Below are 21,604 nucleotides of genomic sequence, written 5' to 3'. Positions count from 1 at the left end.
GACTTCTCTCCCCTATATATTGATAAGCTATTGCTGCATAATAAACTGTACCAAAATTTAACAGCTTAACACAATAACCATTTATTTAGTTTATAATTCTGAGGTTATGGTTTAGTCTTAGCTTATATGGGCAGTTCTTCTGTCCTGACTGGGCTCTCTCTCATGTGTCTTGGGTCAGTTGTAAATCAATTAAGTGTCTGTGCTTCAGGGAGTGACTGGCTGTTACCTGGGGTAATGGGTGAGACTGCTGTGTGTCTTTCATAATCAAGCAGTCCACCTTGGGCTTGTTCACATGGTAGAGAGAGAGAGAGAGAGAGTGAGAGAGAAACAGGATTATACAAGGCCTCTTGAGGTCTAGCTTTGGAACAAACATATTGTGTCTTTTGCCATGTTTGATTGGGCAATACGTCACAAAGGCATCCCAAATTCAAGGGGTAGGAAAACAGACTCTACCTTTCAATTAGAAGAGGGTGTGAATTATGAAAGGGTTATGAATACCCAGAGGCAATAAATGCAGACAGTTTTGTAAACAAATCTGCACCTTCAAGGTGGAATTAGTGCTCAACTGTGAGGTTATTTTCCTAGGAGTTGTTGAGGTTGAATACTGTGTCTCTCGGGTTTTTTGTTTGTTGTTTAAATTTTAAAAATCCTAGGCCTTCTAATCTTAGATGTCAGGCTGACTCCCTGCATCAGAATTTTCCTTAGACCTTTGCCTGTGTTATTTAATTGTTTAGATATTTGTAATATCTTTTCTATATTGCTTATTCTACTTTGGCAGTCTTGAAAATAAACACAAGAATTTTTTTTAACCCTCATATTTAAGAAAAAAACAACTTTGCTTGCAAAGGGGTATTGAAATGAGATAGATACATGTTTACTGTTTATTATAGGTGACTAACAAAGTTACTTTTTTAAAGTATGTTTAATGATAAGCTAGATGTTTATTGTCTAAATGTTGAATTTCTCTAATCTAGATTTATTGCTTTTATTAACGCTTTTGGAATATTTCTAAACTTTATTGCACAGATTGCATTATAACCAAGGACTTTAACTATGGCTGTTTGAGATCAATAATTCACTCTGACTAGAAAAGTAAGAGTTCAGATTCAATTTTATAAATTTATATTTTTTATGCAAAACACTGTATTTTGTGCTTTTGGAGAATTAAAGATAAAAAAGATCTGTGCCCAAAATTTGGTGGAGAACACAAAAACTTGCAAGAATAACTTCTGTTACATGACATATTAAAATAAATGCTAGGACGAAGTGCTATGAAGATATAGGTGAGAAAAATATAGATTTAAAGAGGGAGAACTTGGGAAGACACTGAAGAGTGATGTTTGAAGAAGACCTTGAAAGTCTAAAAGGACTTTGAATTTTAGGTGTAATTTAGCTTGCAGATGTGCATTATTTGGCTAAAACAGTGTTTTAAAATGTTGAATTTTAAATACTTCCCGATGGGGTATATACCTTCTAAGATCTCAGCCTCTCTCTATGATTCATTCCTTTAGATTTTTCTACTTGGCCACTGATAGCATTTGGTTTTGTTACTCACAAATCAGATGAAAGGGTACCCAGTATGTTCAGAATACGTGAACACTTAATCAGAAGCATCAGGGCAGGTACCCGAGCAGGATGGGCAACATTTTGGTTGCTATACCTCTTTCACTGATGCTCACTCTGATTTCATCTTGAAGGTTCCAGGAAGCAGAGCTGACTACATATTTCTACAATACATCTCAATGACTTGACTCTTCCATTAGTTATAGTTAGCGTTAGTTGATTTTTTGTTTTTATTATTATTGCTTTGTTCATATAAAACATTTTTTGGCATCTCATTACCCTTTTTTGTGATTATTTAATGTTTTTATGTTATTCAAATTAACTGTCACCTAGGTTTACCATCAGATTCACTATAACATATTTTAATATTAAATTTGAAGTAGAGATTTGTTGATATTCTCACTGGCTGAGAGTGAACCATACCAGTTAGTAACCTTAAACTGTTTCAGTGGCTTTAATATTCATTAATTTGTTAACTAGTTGGAAGTTAACAGTATTAAAAGTAATCCTATTTGGTAAATCACAGTACTACATTTTTAGACTTCAATTACATTCAAGTTATTATGAATAATTCTTCAAAATTTAGAGATGGTTTTGGAGGATCTTTTCTTTTAATTACAAATATTTTTAAATGCAGCATTTATGTTTGTACTTTTTGTAGAAGTTTTGTTTTCTGCTTCATTTCTTTCTGAGCAATTTTGAATTATAACACCTATTTGAACTAGTGAGCAAAATAATTTAATTCCTATTTGGTTGAATTTCATAGTATATATTTACTTATAAATCCTTTAGCGTTAAAAATTTCTTAATAAAGAGAATCAATTGTATTAAGATATTAAGAAAGTAGGGTTTAATTGGCATGATTCTTTTGAAATTAGCAATTATTTCTATGGATTTCAAACCTGATTTTGGATAATTAGGTGGTGATAGTGTCATATTATGCTAGTGCTTTAACTGTGTGTGTTTCTCTTATTAAAACTCAAAGAGTTAAAGCACTAGCATAATATTAAGAAATTGGGTTTTATATGAATGTAAAAGGAAAGGAAAGTAAAATTACAGGAAATTAATAGTAAAGAGTACAAGTTAGCATGCTAGGAGCTGTTAAGGTGCAAAGCTGAGTAAGGTATAGCTTTTGCTCTCAAAGTGCTTACAGTGGCAGGAGAAATATGTGCCTAAATGGATAGATTACATTTTAATAAACCATTTACTCTTTGGAAAAAAATTTTTATTTATTTATTTTTGGCTGCATTGAGTCTTCATTGCGGTGTGCAGACTTCTCATTGCGGTGGCTTCTCTTGTTGCGGAGCACGGGCTCTAGGTGCACGCACTTCAGTAGTTGTGGCACGTGGGCTTCAGTAGTTGTGGCATGTGGGCTCTAGAGTGCAGGCTCAGTAGTTGTGGCGCATGGGCTTAGTTGCTCCGCGGCATGTGGGATCTTCCCGGCCCAGGGCTCGAACCTTGTCCCCTGCATTGGTAGGCAGATTCTTAACCACCAAGCCAACAGGGAAGCCCAAAATGAGAAGATGGCACTTACTCTTCTACTTCCTGAGATGATTATTTTAAAATTTCTCCTCTTTTCCGAAAACTTCAACACTTCCTTCATTGTCATCCCTCTGTGATTACAACTTTGCTTTTATTTCACTGAGATAACAGAAACAATCACATATTCTCACCTCCACAGTTGCCAATATGTGTATATTTGCTTTCCTTCCTTGCTTTAAATTAACTTTCTAGGCTTATATCTGAGACTAACTTCTCTACTTGTGCATTGGCTCCTATCCCCTCTTATCGACTTGGGATACATTGCTCTGGCAAATATTCCCTCTTTAATACAATGTTTTCCCCCTCTTAACTGCATTATTTTCCGAAGGACGCAAAGATGTTGCAATATTTCCCATCTTTAAAAAACCCTCTCCTTTGAACCTGAATTTTCCTCTAGCTGTCTTCTTCTTTCTCTGATCCTCTTTATGGCAACATATTTATTTTTAAATAAAATGAAATTTATTGTAGCCTTAATGCACATAATAAAATGACTTACAAGCAATTTTTGTTAGCAGTAGCTAGAGAATGGGTAACTGATCATTCTGGTCAATGTAGTGGTAATCCCACACCTGGTCATTCTTGTCACGTTTCTAAAAGAGCCTCCTGCAAAGATCTATCTTGCTGACTACAGGTGAAATTAAAGAACATATTCTAGAGGAAGTAATACCCACAGGACTAGAAAAAAATGGCAAAATATTTAGAAAGACTTGTTTTTACTCATATCAAATTCTTTCCTTCATCTCTGTTGAAACCATTCCAACTCTATTACTCTATAAAAATTCTTTGTTTTTTTTCCTTTGGTGAAGGTAACTAATGACTGCCATATCGTTAGATCCATAGCCAGTTCTTAGTCCTCATCTTACTTGATTTATCATCAGCATTGACAAAGTTGATCTCTCCCTCCTCTTTGAAACACTTTTTTCTTTTGACATCTGAGATACCACTCTCTCTTGGTTTTCATGTAGTTCACTGGCTGTTCCTTCTCAGTATTAGGTTGAGCCAAAGATTTTGATTGCCTGCCATTCAGTGTTGCAGCTAGATAAATCTGCAAGGCCTCATGAACCTGTTATCACTAGTTGCTTAAGAATTAAGTCTTTCTGTTTTCTGTCCTCTTTTGTAGATACATACTCCTTTTCCCCGAGCCAGGCTTTATTTTCATTCCTTCCCAATGAACCTTTACATTGGAACTCTGTAACTCTGTTACTCTCTCTTAGCTATTGCCACAATACTGCTGTAGGATAAGCACAGAAATCTCAGACATTCATAAGCAGTAGCATTTTTTTTCATTTTAAGTTACAGGTCAGCTGGGGAAGCTTTGTTTTATGTTGTAAGTTAGTCTGGGCAGCTCTGCTCCATGTGTTTATTATCTTCTTCCTGGGACTAGTCAGGACATGGCCTAAGCCCAACCAAGCAAGCACACTTTGGGCCTCTGCTTGCATCATGTTAGCTATCATCCATTGGCTAAAGCAAGTCACAAACCAAGCTCCAAATCCAGGGGTAGGGATATATACTCCACCCACATAAGTGCAAAGAGCTGCAGTGTTGTATGGCAGAGGGCATGCAATAGGAGGGACTAATAATGTAATCTGTGACGTCCCTATTCTGTGGTTAACCGTTCTCATCTTCCTGGTCTCTAAGCATCTGAGTCTCCCAGGTCTTAGTACTTAAACCTCTTTTCTTCTCTGTCTTTACTTACTTCCTAGTTGGCCTCATCCAGTCTCTCAGCTTCAAATGACATCTTTATCTAACAATAAAAATTTTATTTATTCATCCTGGACCTTACCGTAAACTCTAAATTAGGTGTCTGCTGGACATGTCTATTGGATGCTAATGGGCATCCAAACTCAGCATTCCAAAAACTGAGTATTTAGCCTCCATAACCCCTTCTCCCCAGATTTGTCCATCTTCCAATATTTCCCATTTCAGCAGATGGTAGTGCTGTTCTTCTAGTTGTTTGGCCCCAAACTTTAGGGTTTCTTCACATTTTAATTTAGTTCTTCATCAGATTTTATTGGTTTTGTGCTCAAACTATATCCAGAATTTCAGTACTTTTCATTCCCTTCAGTACTACCACCAGAGCCCAAGTCTTGATTATCTCTTGCCTCCTAACTGGTTTCCCTGCTTCTTCCTTTGCTTCTGTATTAGTCTGCTTGGGCTACTATAACAAAATACCATAGACTGGGTGGCTTAAACAGCACACATTTGTTTTATCACTGTCTGGAGGCTGGAAAGTCCAAGATCAAGGTTCTGGCCAATTTGGTTCTTGGTGAGAGCTTGTAGATGGCTGCCTTCTCCTGTGTCCTCAAACGACCTTTCTTCTGTGCACAAATGGAGAGAGAAGGAGAGAGCTCTCTGATGTTTCCCCCTCCTCTTATAAGGACACCAATCCCATAGAATTGGGTTCCCGCCCTTACAACCTCATTTAACCTTAATTACTTCTGTGAAGTCCCTATCACCAAATACGGTCACATTGGGGTTTAGGGCTTCAACATATGAATTTGGGGGGGGGGCACAAGCATTCAGTCCATAACAGACTCCTTCAGTCTATTTTCAACAAAGCAGCTATAAGTGATCCCATTAAACTAAATCAGGTTGCTCAGAAACCTTCACTGGTATTCCAGCTCACTTGGAACAAAAGCCACACTCCTTACAGTGGCTGACAGTGTCTTATCTGACCTAGTCCCACTCTCCCTGAAGCTACCTCTTGCTACTCTTTGCCATTTTCATATAGTTTCAGCCACAGTGGCCTCATTGCTCTTGCTGGAACACACTGTGTGTGCTACTACCATAAGGCCTTTGCCTTACTAACCTGCATGACTTCCTCCTCTACTTTCTTCAGGTATCTTCTCAAATGTCACCTTAATAGGGAGGCCTTCCCTGATCTGTCTCACTTACCACCTTAGCGACTCTGTTTCCTTCCCCCTAGTTTCCCTTTCAGAACACCATATCCCCTCCAGCCTTCTGAGGAGAGGATACCAGGCACATGCTACATCAACAAGAAAATTTGTTCCCTACTCTTATGGAATTGAGAGCCTGGGTGCGAAAACAGAAAATAAACATATAAACAAACAAAAATTACAAATTGCAGTAAGTGGTATAAAGGAAAAAAGCAGGTTCTTGTGTTTGAGAATGAAGGGTTGGGGAAGTCTTTCTTAGGATGTGCCACTTAAATGGTGCTAGCTCAGAGAAGTGAGAGATGAAGCCATGGAAACAGATGGGTTTACAAGAAAGAGACTATAGTGAGAGAGAAGAAGCCGAATAAAGACTATTCAGGTAGTTTCTGGAAAAGAAGTCTGTAAAGAAGCAGTTAGTTACAAGAGGAATGCCAAGACAGTACAATTATAATAATCAATTCATCCATTCACCATGTATTTATGGAGTGCCTGCTCTGTGCCAGGCATTGCCTACTATGTGCCAGAGGATATAGCACCAACAGAATAGACAAAAATTTTGCCTTCAAAAGGGAAGATGATATTTAATAAAGTGTGGAGTAAGGAAAAGTGAGATATGGGATAGAAGCTTGAAATCATAGCAGGTTCACAGGAAGTTTCTATGGTTGTTTGTTTTGGTAGATAGTGAAAAAGTATGTATTTTTATGGAGAGTGGAAGGATCCAATGAAGAGACTGAAATTGAAGATGCAAGAAAATGGTGAAGATACTTCATGAGCAAAATTCAAGAAGCAGAAAATGATAGAAAAAAAGCACAAGTGGAGGATTAGCTTTTTTAAAAAAAAATTTATTGGAGTATGGTTGCTTTACAATGTTGTGTTAGCCTCCACTGCACAACAAAATGAATCAGCCATACACATACAGATATCCCCTCCCTTTTGGACTTCCCTCCCATTTAGGTTACCACAGTACATTAAGTAGAGTTCCCTATGCTATGCAATAAAAATATGGAACACTTTATGAATTTGTGGGTCATCCTTGCACAGGGGCCATGCTAATCTCTGTATTGTTCCAATTTTAGTATATGTGCTGCCGAAGCGAGCACGAGGATTAGCTTTAATGAGGGGAATGGATGCTTCCTCTGAGACTGAAGTGAAGGAAGATAGGAAAGGTAAAGACATTGGCCAGAAGTCCCTACTTAAATAGGAGGAGAGGAAGAGATCTTCTTTAGAATAGGAGAAATGGTATTTCTGAGTTTTTTGAAGACACATCCTGTTTCTCTTATGCCATTTCCACCCCCAGTCTAAACCTACTTATAACTTTCAGCTATTCTTCACATGATGTTTTTCTAGATTCTTGTTTTGGGATGCTCTTCTCTGGACATATTCCAATCTGTTGATGTTCCTGTGAAAGTTTAGTATCCACGCTTGAACACAGTACTCTGGATATAGTCTAGCTAATGTAGGGTACAAAGGATCTGTTGCTTCTCAAGTTGTTTAGACATTTATTCATTTACAAAGGCTAGGATGTTCTTATCTTTTAAGTTCTTACCTTTCATCCCAAGAGATGCCTACAGGGCTAATTGGTACCAGCCAGGGCATCAGGGGTTGTTACTTCTGTGTTAAATGCCATTCTCATTGGCTTTTCTTCTTTTTTCTCTATCAAGTTTATCTTTACTAACTGGTTGTTACTTCTTTTGGTAGTGGGTCTTGTTTCTCAATAGTTTTTATTTTCCCTGCTACCTGTGCTATTTTCTGTACTGATCATCATCACAATCCCACTTTATATCTTTGTTCTATTTATTTTCTCCTTTAATAAAAAATTGGTCTTCCTTTATCTGGTCATTCTCTTTTGCAAGCTTCAGAAGGGCTATGGTTAGAGTGTTAAATTTGGAAGGGGGAACCAGTGCAGGCAAACTGACATCTTCACATCCCCTTTCTGTCTGCTGTTTTGGCACTCTTAGAATACAACCCAAAAAGCCATTTTGAAACATCTAGAGATTTTGGATAAAATATAACAAAGATCTCTTTAAATGCATAATTGAGCTTTCATGTATCAGGGAAATACATACAGCCAAACCAAAAACGAAGCTAAAACCCAGGGCTTAAAAATAGGAACATTCTTTTCTATATCCTCTCCCCTTTTCCTACCATTTGTTTTTCTCAGTTTTGGTGCTGCTGAGACTTAACTTTAATAGCCATTTCCAATTGGAGAGAGAATTTCTTTTGCTTTTATCAGCAATTCAGCATTAAGATATATATCAGGTCATGTCTTCTCACTAAGCTGTTTTCATCACTAATTGTGATTGGAGGTTTTATTTTTTCCCTGAAAGGTGCTAAGACGTTGTGAGTGCTTCCTATCTGTTTACTGTATAAATATTGAAGTGTTACTATATTATCAACTGCATAATTGTCTATTCAGAAACTATGTTTATTTTAAATGATTAATTTTAAAGAAATGGAGAAATTTGATCCATTGGAAAAGCAGGCCCCAAATTTGGGTTCACCTATTTTAGTGTTATTTCTTTTTTTTTTTTAGGGGCACTGAGGGCTGTGGGCCCATTTGCTCCTGCATCCACAGCCAGTGTCAGCTCTCTCCTAAGACTGCCTTCTTTTTTCTTTCTTTCTTTATTTTGGCTGCGTTGGGTCTTTGTTGCTGCGTGCAGGCTTTCTCTAGTTGCGGTGAGGGGGGCTACTCTTCCTTGTGGTGTGCAGACTTTTCATTGCGGTGGCTTCTCTTGTTGCGGAGCATGGGCTCTAGGCACGTGGGCTTCAGTAGTTGCAGCACACAGGCTCAGTAGTTGTGGTGTGTGGGCTCTAGGGCATGTGGGCTTCAGTAGTTGTGGCATGAGGGCTCAGAAGTTGTGGCTCGCGGGCTCTAGAGCGCAGGTTCAGTAGTTGTGGCACACGGATTTAGTTGCTCCGTGGCATGTGGGATCTTCCCAGACCAGGGATCGAACCCACGTCCCCTGCATTGATTGGCAGGCAGGTTCTTAACCACTGTTCCACCAGGGAAGTCCTAGTGTTATTTCTTTGTATACATTCCACTTGCTTTTAGAATGCTTTAGACTAAATATTATTTCATGAGAACACGGTTTTTCAAGGTTTGGCCAATTATGGATTGTGGATTTGGGGGAGAGTGCTGAGGTGAACAGAATGGTAGTAAGTAATTTGAATGAGAAGAGTAGATGCTGACTCAAGGTAGGGGATGATAAATTACAAAATATTATGGAATTAACCTATATTTTGAAAAGGAAAAGTCTATAAATTTGACCTATTTAAATTTTATACTATTTGTGGTAATACTGGGATAGCAGTAAATAGTTCCTAGTTCCACTGTTTCCCTTAAGTTTATGAGAATGATCCATTCCATTTTGACAATTCTCACATTCTCTTATCAAAGAAGCTAATTACATCAACCATGGGTTTGGAAAGACTGACTAATTTTTACAGTCCAAAAGTATAGTTGGACTGTACCGTTGGACAGTACAAACAAAAGTATAGTTGGACTGTACTGTACAGCCGGATTCTTAACCACTGCATCACCAGGGAAGTCCATTATCTTCTTTTTTATTTCTACTATTTCTTACTCATAGTGACTTACTTCCTTTCATGTTCAGTGGTTTCTAAATTTGAATTTGTGTTTTTTAAAGCTTTAACTCTTGGAACTCTTGGAGGCCTGAGTTTAAAGTGTATTTTTTCAGAGAGGATTTATATCTGCTTCTGCTAAGCATTTATGTCTGCCTCTGGTACTATGAACCCAAATCACTTTATTCTACATTTTTGGCTCTGAGGGGCACAGAGATTGTGTTAAATTTGGCCTCAAACCCTTGTGAGGACAGAATTGTGGTTAGGAATTCTTAGAGCAGTGGGATTTATTTCTGTCATTCTAATCTGTTTAGAGCTAAAATCTTACTTTCCCTCTCTGCAACAGATTTTTGTAACAAGTTTTTAATTTTTATTTTATTTTTTTTACCGAGGCTGTTGTTCTTTGGGGGTTTTAATTTTTGTAGGAGTCCTTGATCTATCCTCTCAGCTTACTTGAGCTTCAGACTTTGTCTCCTGCTCCCCTCCCAGTCCCACCTTGGTTAAAGCCCAGGTACTAATCTATCAGGGATTGGTAGATTTCCTTGAACAAATTCTTCTTCCAGTGCTCAATGCCTGGATTCATACTTTCTGTCCCTCATTCCCTTCCCCAGGCTCTGAGGAATTCCATTTTCCTTTTCATCTCTATATTTAAAATATTGTTTAGTTTTTCAGAATTTTAAGGTGTTATTCCAGGAAGGGTTTTTCTAACATTAAGTCCAAACTTTTGTGAAAATTTGAAGGAAATCAAATTAGTAGTAAGAAAGTTGGTTGAAAGACATAGAATGAGAGTGAGAAGAATTAGATTATTTCAAGGGCTATTTTTTAGGGAGTGAAAAAAATTAACTTTTTATGCCACACATTGAAACATTGTTTTAAGGGGCTGCATAAGTTTCTACAGTTTAATTTTCCTTCTGTATAGTGCTATATATATTTATAAATTATTATATTTTCATGTTTATTAGTGTCTATACATATCATACCCAGAAAATTATAAATCAAGTGCATTTCAGTTATACCTTTTTGGCAATAAATTCACATCACGTTGATAGATCTTCAGTGGTCCTCAAGCCTCCTTAACAATGCATTTATAAACCATTTTATACTGGGTTAATTATACAATAATATTTTATTAATTAAAAACATTTTTACATTATATATTATTTTATAGTGATATTTCTTTTTTGTATTGAGATGAAAATCCCATACTAGAGATTACTTTTAGTACAAGAGGACAAAGTTGCCATAATGACAGTGTTCAGTTTAACACACAGAGACATGTGCACATACTAAGGACCTGGTAGACATTTAAAAATTCTTGAGAGGAAAAAAGTTTTTTTTAATGTATAGCTAAAAAAGCTTCCTCTTTGAAATCTTCCTTGATCTTCCTCAAGGCAGAAACCAATCTCTCCCTGCAATGCTCAAATATTCTTGTCTTCTATGTTATGTTCCTACCTTCTACCTTTTACCCTCAAAATAATTCTTAAATGTCTACATTTTTGAGGTACTTTTTTCTAGGCATTCGTGATACCATGATGAAAAAAATAGATATCTACATTTCCACTAAACTTACAGTTTATTAAAGGGAATAGACAATCACATAACATTATAATGTAGTACTATAAATGCTATGATGAGGAAGATTACCAACATAACAAGGTCAAATGGCTACACAGAAGCAGAGGTGTTTCACAAATTCAAGCTTTTGGGTTTTGTTTTTAGAATCTCTTCTTTATTTCACACTACCTTTCTGTCAGAGTGCTAAGATTACAGAGAATATGTATGAATACATAAAATGACAGAATTTTTTAACCTAAGCATTCCTAATGCAACTGTGCTTCTTTTTCCTTTTTCTTTTTTTTTTTTCCAGACAGAAAAAGGGAGTGCACTTCACGAAGCAGCTTTGTTTGGAAAGGTAGATGTTGTGCGAGTTCTGTTAGAAACAGGTAACTATCATGATTCTCCATGGAACTTATCTTGATTCTCCATAGGGGCTATCTTGCCAAAAACTATTTGTATTTCAGGAGTAGACATAGGAAAATGACACTTTTTTTTTTTTCTTGACAATCACCCTTATTTCTTACGTTCACTCTAAATTGCAGGTACGTATTCATACCATGTAGAATTAAGCCTCAATGTTTAGGGAAAAAAACTGATAACAATGTGTACCTTCCTTTACTCAGTAGATACTTTAATAAAAAGCTTTTAGAAATTATAATTTTATACACTTAAATCACATTAAAATAAAAACTACCAAAAAGAAAAGGAAATGTCTGCCTTCTATAGGAGGGTGGAACTGATCCCCGTGAAGTTAAGACAATTGCTTGGTTTATTAAAGAGTGTACTACTTTCCCTAGGTTTTTATATTGTGAATAATGGTAAACAGAAATTAGAGTTCCCTGTCCTTCAGGTAAATTCTCCTTCTAGTTACTTCATCAACTGAGTAGCTACTGTTTGTAAGCTGCAGTGATTTAAAGGGAACCTTTTAGAGGGAAAGCTTTGAAGGAAAAACAAAGTAGGCTTATTTGTCTCCATATGTATATTATGACTGAAATAAAATTGGAACTGAGGTCAGATTTTTTTAAGATCAAAAGGCATGGATAATGGAGAGGGTGTGGAAAAAAGGGAACCCTTTTGCACTGTTGGAGGGAATGTAAATTGATACAGCCACTATGGAGAACAGCATGGAGGTTCCTTAAAAAACTAAAAATAGAATTACCATGTGACCCAGCAATCCCACACCTGGGCATATACCCAGAGAAAACCATAATTGAAAAAGACACATGCGAGAAAGGGGGAAGATGGCAGAAGAGTAAGACGCGGAGATCACCTTCCTCCCCACAGATACATAAGAAATACATCTACACGTGGAACAACTCCTACAGAACACCTACTGAACGCTGGCAGAAGACCTCAGACCTCCCAAAAGGCAAGAAACTCCCCACGTAACTGGGTAGGGCAAAAGAGAAAAGAATAAACAGAGACAAAAGGATAGGGACGGGACCTGCACCAGTGGGAGGGAGCTGTGAAGGAGGAAAGGTTTCCACACACTAGGAAGCCACTTCGCGGGCGGAGACTGTGGGTGGCAGAGGGCGGAAGCTTCGGAGCCACGGAGGAGAGCGCAGCAACAGGGGTGCGGAGGGCAAAGTGGAGAGATTCCCGCACAGAAGATCGGTGCTGACCGGCACTCACCAGCCTGAGAGGCTTGTCTGCTCAACCGCCGGGGCGGGCTGGGCTGGGAGCTGAAGCTCGGGCTTCGGTCAGCGAGCAGGGAGAGGACTGGGGTTGGCAGCCTGAGCACAGCCTGCAGGGGGTTAGTGCACCACGGCTAGCCAGGAGGGAGTCCGGGGAAAAGTCTGGACCTGCCGAAGAGGCAAGAGATTTTTCTTCCCTCTTTGCTTCCTGGTGTGTGAGGAGAGGGGATTAAGAGCGCTGCATAAAGGAGCTTCAGAGATGGGCGCGAGCCGCGGCTAACAGCACGGACCCCAGAGACGGGCATGAGATGCTAAGGCTGCTGCTGCCGCCACCAAGAAGCCTGTGTGCGAGCACAGGTCACTATCCACACCCCCCTTCCGGGGAGCCTGTGCAGCCTGCCACTGCCAGGGTCCCGGGATCCAGGGACAACTTCCCCAGGAGAACGCATGGTGCGCCTCAGGCTGGTGCAATGTCACGCTGGCCTCTGCTGCCACAGGCTCACCCCGCACTCTGTACCCCTCCCTCCCCCCGGCCTGAGTGAGCCAGAGCCCCCGAATCAGCGGCTCCTCTAACCCCATCCTGTCTGAACGAAGAACAGACGCCCTCCGGTGACCTATACACAGAGGCAGAGCCAAATCCAAAGCTGAGCCCCGGGAGCTGTGCAAACAAAGAAGAGAAAAGGAAATCTTTCTCAGCAGCCTCAGGAGCAGCGGATTAAATCTCCACAATCAAGTTGATGTACCCTGCATCTGTGGAATACCTGAATAGACAATGAATCATCCCAAATTGAGGAGGTGGACTTCGAGAGCAAGATTTATTATTTTTTCCCCTTTTCCTCTTTTTGTGAGAGTGTATGTGTATGCTACTGTGTGAGATTTTGTCTGTATAGCTTTGCTGACACCATTTGTCCTAGGGTTCTATCCATCTGTTTTTTGGTTTTTTTTTTACTTAAATTTTTTTTTTTTCTGAATAATTATTTTATATTTTAATAACTTTATTTTATTTTCTTTTATCCTTTTTCTTTCTTTCTTTCTTTCTACTTTTTCTCCCTTTTATTCTGAGCCGTGTGGATGAAAGGCTCTTGGTGCTGCAGCCAGGAGTCAGTGCTGTGCCTCTGAGGTGGGAGAGCCAACTTCAGGACACTGGTCCACAAGAGACCTTCCTGCTCCACGTAATATCAAATGGCGAAAATCCCCAGAGATCTCCATCTCGACACCAACAACCAGCTTCACTCGACGACCAGCAAGCTACAGTGCTGGACACCCTATGCCAAAAAACTAACAAGACAGGAACACAACCCCACCCATTAGCAGAGAGACTGCCTAAAATCATAGGTCCACAGACACCCCAAAACACACCACCAGAGGTGGACCTGCCCACCAGAAAGACAAGATCCAGCCTCACCCACCACAACACAGGCACTAGTCCCCTCCAGCAGGAAATCTACACAACACACTGAAACAACTTTAGCCACTGGGGACAGACAGTAAAAACAACGGGAACTACGAACCTGCAGCCTGCAAAAAGGAGACCCCAAGCAGAGTAAGATAAGCAAAATGAGAAGATAGAAAAAAACACAGAAGATGAAGGAGCAAGATAAAAACCTACCAGACCTAACAAATGAAGAGGAAATACGCAGTCTACCTGAAAAAGAATTCAGAATAATGGTAGTAAAGATGATCCAAAATCTTGGAAATAGAGAAAATGCAGGAAACATTTAACAAGGACCTAGAAGAACTAAAGATGAAACAAGCAATGATGAACAACACAATAAATGAAATTAAAAATACTCTAGAAGGGATCAATAGCAGAATAACTGAGGCAGAAGAACGAATAAGTGACCTGGAAGATAAAATAGTGGAAATAACTACTGCAGAGCAGAATAAAGAATAAAGAATGAAAAGAACCAAGGACAGTCTCAGAGAGCTCTGGGACAACATTAAACTTACCAACATTCAAATTATAGGGGTTCCAGAAGAAGAATAGAAAAAGAAAGGAACTGAGAAAATATTCGAAGAGATTATAGTTGAAAACTTCCCTAATATGGGAAAGGAAATAGTTAATCAAGCCCAGGAAGCACAGAGAGTCCCATACAGGATAAATCCAAGGAGAAACACGCCAAGACACATATTAATCAAACTGTCAAAAATTAAATACAAAGAAAACATGTTTAAAGCAGCAAGGGAAAAACAACAAATAACACACAAGGGAATCCCCATAAGGATAACAGCTGATCTTTCAGCAGAAACTCTGCAAGCCAGAAGGGACTGGCAGGACATATTGAAAGTGATGAAGGAGAAAAACCTACAACCAAGATTACTCTACCCAGCAAGGATCTCATTCAGATTTGATGGAGAAATTAAAACCTTTACAGACAAGCAAAAGCTGAGAGAGTTCAGCACCACCAAACCAGCTTTACAACAAATGCTAAAGGATCTTCTCTAGGCAAGGAACACAAGAGAAGGAAAAGACTTACAATAACAAACCAAAAACAATTAAGAAAATGGGAATAGGAACATACATATCGATAATTACCTTAAATGTAAATGGATTAAATGCGCCCACCAAAAGACACAGACTGGCTGAATGGATACAAAACCAAGACCCATATATATGCTGTCTACAAGAGACCCACTTCAAACATAGAGACACATACACTGAAAGTGAGGGGATGGAAAAAGATATTCCATGCGAATGGAAACCAAAATAAAGCTGGAGTAGCAATTCTCATATCACACAAAATAGACTTTAAAATCAAGACTATTAGAAGAGACTAAGAAGGACACTATATAATGATCAAGGGATTGATCCAAGAAGATATAACAATTGTAAATATTTATGCACCCAACATAGGATCACCTCAATACATAAGGCAAATACTAACAGCCAAAATAGGGGAAATCGACAGTAACACATTCACAGTAGGGGACTTTAACACCCCACTTTCACCAATGGACAGATCAGTCAAAATGAAAATAAGGAAACACAAGCTTTAAATGACATTAAACAAGATGGATTTAATTGATATTTATAGGACATTCCATCCAAAAACATCAGAATACACATTTTTCTCAAGTGCTCATGGAACATACTCCAGGATAGATCATATCGTGGGTCACAAATCAAGCCTTGGTAAATTTAAGAAAATTGAAATTGTATCAAGTATCTTTTCCGACCACAACACTATGAGACTAGATATCAATTACAGGAAAAGATCTGTAAAAAATAGAAACACATGGAGGCTAAACAATACACTACTTAATAACGAAGTGCACTGAAGAAATCAAAGAGGAAATCAAAAAATACCTAGAAACAAATGACAATGGAGACAGGACGACCCAAAACCTATGGGATGCAGCAAAAGCAGTTCTAAGAGGGAAGTTTATAGCAATACAATCCTACCTTAAGATACAGGGAACATCTCAAATAAACAACCTAACCTTGCACCTAAAGCAATTAGAGAAAGAAGAACAAAAAACCCCCAAAGTTAGCAGAAGGAGGAAACCATAAAGATTAGACTAGAAATAAATGAAAAAGAAATGAAGGAAATGATAGCAAAGATCAATAAAACTAAAAGGTGGTTCTTTGAGAAGATAAACAAAATTGATAAACCATTAGCCAGACTCATCAAGAAAAAAAGGGAGAAGACTGAAATCAACAGAATTAGAAGTGAAAAAGGAGAAGTAAAAACTGACACTGCAGAAATACAACAGATCATGAGAGATTACTACAAGCAACTCTATGCCAATAAAATGGACAACCTGGAAGAAATGGACAAATTCTTAGAAATGCACAACCTGCCAAGACTGAATCAGGAAGAAATAGAAAATATGAACAGACCAATCACAAGCACTGAAATTGAAACTGTGATTAAAAATCTTCCAAAAAACAAAAGCCCAGGACCAGATAGCTTTTCAGCCAAATTCTATCAAACATTTACAGAAGAGCTAACACCTATCCTTCTCAAACTCTTCCAAAATATAGCAGAGGGAGGAACACTCCCAAACTCATTCTACGAGGCCACCATCACCCTGATACCAAAACCAGACAAGGATGTCACAAAGAATGAAAACTAGAGGCCAATATCACTGATGAACATAGGTGCAAAAACCTCAAGAAAATACTAGCAAATAGAATCCAACAGCACATTAAAAGGATCATACACTATGATCAAGTGGGTTTATTCCAGGAATGCAAGGATTCTTCAGTATACACAAATCAATCAATGTGATACACCATATTAACAAATTGAAGGAGAAAAACCATATGATCATCTCAATCGATGCAGAGGAAGCTTTTGACAAAATTAAACACCCATTTATGATAAAAACCCTGGAGAAAGTAGGCATAGAGGGAACTTTCCTCAACATAATAAGGGCCATATATGACAAACCCACAGCCAACATCATCCCCAATGTTTAAAAACTGAAAGAATTTCCACTAAGAACAGGAACCAGACAAGGTTGCCCACTCTCACCACTCTTATTCAACATAGTTTTGGAAGTTTTAGCCACAGCAATCTGAGAAGAAAGGGAAATAAAAGGAATCCAAATCAGAAAAGAAGAAGTAAAGCTGTCACTGTTTGCAGATGACATGATCCTATACATAGAGAATCCTAAAGATGCTACCAGAAAACTATTAGAGCTCATCAATGAATTTGGTAAAGTAACAGGATACAAAATTAATGCACAGAAATCTCTTGCATTCCTATACACTAATGATGAAAAATCTGAAAGTGAAATCAAGAAAACACTCCCATTTATCATTGCAACCAAAAGAATAAAATATCTAGTTATAAAACTATCTAAGGATACAAAAGACCTGTATGCAGAAAATTATGAGACACTGATGAAAGAAAGACGATACAAATAGATGGAGAGATATACCAGGTTCTTGGATTGGAAGAATCAACATTGTGAAAATGACTCTACTACCTAAAGCAATCTACAGATTCAATGCAATCCCTATGAAACTACCACTGGTATTTTTCACAGAACTAGAACAAAAAATTTCACAATTTGTATGGAAACACAAAAGACCCCGAATAGCCAAAGCAATCTTGAGAACAAAAAAGGAAGCTGGAGGAATCAGGCTCCCTGACTTCAGACTATACTACAAAGCTACAGTAATCAAGACAGTATGGTACTGGCACAAAAACAGAAATATAGATCCATAGAACAGGATAGAAAGCCCAGAAATAAACCCACGCACATATGGTCACCTTATCTTTGATAAAGGAGGTAGGAATGTACGTTGTAGAAAGGACAGCCTCTTCAGTAAGTGGTGCTGGGAAAACTGGGCAGGTAAACGTAAAAGTATGAGATTAGAACACTCCCTAGCACCATATACAAAAATAAGCTCAAAATGGATTAAATACCTAAACGTAAGGCTAGAAACTATCAAACTCTTAGAGGAAGATATAGGCAGAACACTATGACATAAATCACAGCAAGGTCCTTTTTGACCCACCTCCTAGGGAAATGGAAATGAAAACAAAAATAAACAAATGAGGCCTAATGAAATTTCAAAGCTTTTGCACAGCAAAGGAAACCATAAACAAGACCAAAAGACAACCCTCAGAATGAGAGAAAATATTTGCTAATGAAGCAACTGACAAAGGGTTAATCTCCAAAATTTACAAGCAGCTCTTGCAGCTCAATAACAAAAAAACAAACAACCCAATCCAAAAATGGGCAGAAGACCTAAATAGACATTTCTCCAAAGAAGATACACAGACTGCCAACAAACACATGAAAGAATGCTCAACATCATTAATCATTAGAGAAGTGTGAATCAAAACTACAATGAGGTATCATCTCACACCGGTCATAATGGCCATCATCAAAAAATCTAGAAACAATAAATGCTGGAGAGAGTGTGGAGAAAAGGGAACACTCTTGCACTGCTGGTGGGAATGTGAGTTGGTACAGCCACTATGGAGAACAGTATGGAGGTTCCTTAAAAAACTACAAATAGAACTACCATATGACCAAGCAATACCACTACTGGGCATATACCCTGAGAAAACCATTTCAAAAAGAGTCATGTACCAAAATGTTCATTGCAGCTCTATTTATAATAGCCAGGAGATGGAAACAACCTAAGTGTCCATCATCGGATGACTGGATAAAGAAGATGTGGCACATATATAGAATGGAATATTACTCAGCCATAAAAAGAAAATAAATTGAATTATTTGTAGTGAGGTGGATGGACCTAGAGTCTGTCATACAGAGTGAAGTAAGTCAGAAAGAGAAAGACAAATACCGTATGCTAACACATATATATGGAATCAGAAAAAAAAAATGTCATGAAGAACCTAGGGGTAAGACAGGAATAAAGACACAGACCCACTAGAGAATGGACTTGAGGATTTGGGGAGGGGGAAGGGTAAGCTGTGACAGAGTGAGAGAGTGGCACGGACATATATACACTACCAAACGTAAAATAGATAGCTAGTGGGAAGCAGCCGCATAGCACAGCGAGATCAGCTTGGTGCTTTGTGACCACCTAGAGGGGTGGGATAGGGAGTGTAGGCGGAAGGAGACACCAGAGGGAAGAGATATGGGAACATATGTATACGTATAACTGATTCTCTTTGTTTTAAAGCAGAAACTAACACACCATTGTAAAGCAATTATTCTCCAATAAACATGTAAAAAAAAAATAGACACGTGAACCCCAGTGTTCATTGTTGCACTATTTACAATAGCCAGGTCATGGAAGCAACCTAAATGCCCATTGACAGACAAATGGATAAAGATGTGGTACATATATATACAATGGAATATTACTCAGCCATAAAAAGGACCGAAATTGGGTCATTTGTAGAGACGTGGATGAATCTAAAGACTGCCATACAGAGTGAAGTATGTCAGAAAGAGAAAAACAAATATCATATATTAACGCATATATGTGGAAGTTAGAAAAATGGTTCAGATAAACCAGTTTGCATGGTAGAAATAGAGACACAGGTATAGAGAACAAACGTATGGACACCAAGGAGGGGAAGCGGTGGGGAGCAGATGTGGTGGTGGTGTGATGAATTGGGAGATTGGGATTGACACATATACATTAATATGTATAAAATAGATAACTAATATGAGCCTGCTGTATACAAAAATAAATAAAATAATATTCAAATAATAAGGCATGGATACAAATTTATGCTTGTAAACGACTGACGTGAGTCTTTTGTGTTTTAAACTATATTTAGTGTGTTTATTTTCCTCAGTAAAAATGTTAAATGAAAAGTATTGGCAGACTATTGCATTGTGATTGTTCTTACGTGAAGTTAAAATTTCATGTATATGTAACTTTGATATGTAACACGATGATATAATAAATGAGGCAACCAATTAACTTTGTGCTGGTAACACATTTCCATAAAAATTTAAGCAAATACTAATAATTTTATTATAATGAACTAACTGTTGAGGCTAGATCCTGAAACCTGGCTTTGTTTGTGCTTAGATATTTGGGAAGTTTATAAACTTTTTGCTGTTTGCTTCATTATACTCTTTACAATAAAATCTCTTTACAATAAACATTTGAGGATTAAAATAATTCCAAAGGTATTTCAGTTACAAACTTTAAGAAGTTTGCTCACCAGGTATTTGATGAGTATTGCTGACATTGAATATAATCTTGCATAAATAAATATTAAATATTTGACTTTGTATTTGGACAATAATTCAAAATAATCCTGCTTTTTCAACTTTTGTGAATACTAAAGTATTCTAAGACTGTTCTTATACTACTTACATGGTACATTATTTTTATTTTTACCATACTATACAGAATATATAAAATGACCATTATACTTTAGGAATTTAAATTCTAAATCAGTAACATTTTTCAGCTTGATAGTCTACCATTAGTTAACTAGCTATAACCTCAATTAGCTATAATCTGAAAAAACAATATTAATGAATAGATCAGTGCCCTTTAAGACTTAATTCATTATCAAGAATGTTCCTAATCTTTGGCATCAGTGGTCTCCCACCTTCTTTCTTACTAAAATCGTGTGTGTGTGTGTCTTTGTGTGTGTGTGTGTGTGTGTGTGTGTGTCTTAATTTAAAAAAATCACCTTAAGTACTTGGTCTGTATACTTTTGAAATTAGAGCAGTTATGTATTGACTGTATCTTCTAATGATACCCCACTTGTGTACATCTAGTGGGTTTTTCTTTTTCTTTCAGGAATTGATGCCAACATAAAAGATAGCTTAGGTAGAACTGTCTTAGACATTCTGAAAGAACATCCATCTCAGAAATCTCTCCAGATTGCAAGTCTCTTACAAGGTAAAGAGTATTGAATGATGGATGAGTTTGCGTTACAGTTAAGATTAAATTAAAACTGTCCTAGTTTTCTCTTGGGTTTTAACATTTACTTTTGAATGAACTTATTATTTGCTTTTTTTTCTGGTATACTTTTAAGCTCAATAATAATTACTACCTTTTAATGTTTTATTTCGGTATTTTAACTGCTCAGTAATTTTTTAAAAGCTAAAATTTTTTTACTTATGTGATATTAAAAAGCGTTTTTAATTAAACACATGTAATAAATATGTAGTTATGAACTTGAAGGTATTAGGACTGTAAAGTAATGATGCTGAGGTATTATCTTACACTTGAATAATGCTTTAAGAGTTTTCAGGGATTTTCTGTTATTTTGTCTGTTTTCTATAACTGTGAGGTAGGTAAGTCAGATATCGTTATTCTTCTTTTTGCACGTGAGGGAAACTGAAGCTCCAAGAGGCTAAGTGACTTGCTCAAACTTATATGTCCTATTCTGAGTGGTAGAACTGGTGTGTAAATGCTGGGTTAACAAC

General features: G+C 37.6%; 1 protein-coding gene across 7 annotated transcripts in view; it reads left to right on the top strand.

Annotated features, from left to right (window-relative positions):
* The window catches only part of ANKS1B (ankyrin repeat and sterile alpha motif domain containing 1B), a gene marked incomplete at both ends in the record, with an annotated part of 1,174,646 nt that overhangs the window by 192,620 nt on the left and 960,422 nt on the right, over positions 1 to 21,604 (top strand). For all 7 annotated transcript variants that reach the window (XM_082850046.1, XM_082850043.1, XM_082850045.1 and 4 more), the window contains 2 exons: positions 11,449 to 11,524; positions 20,973 to 21,074. In XM_082850046.1, coding sequence (XP_082706172.1) covers positions 11,449 to 11,524; positions 20,973 to 21,074 — 178 coding nt within the window. The remainder of the gene's footprint in view (positions 1 to 11,448; positions 11,525 to 20,972; positions 21,075 to 21,604) is intronic.

This window comes from Leucopleurus acutus, assembly GCF_964270905.1.
Source record: "Leucopleurus acutus genome assembly, chromosome: 11".
Lineage (NCBI taxonomy): Eukaryota > Metazoa > Chordata > Mammalia > Artiodactyla > Delphinidae > Leucopleurus > Leucopleurus acutus.
The sequence above is the reverse complement of the archived record's forward strand: the minus strand, read 5'-3'. Positions and strand labels throughout refer to the sequence as shown.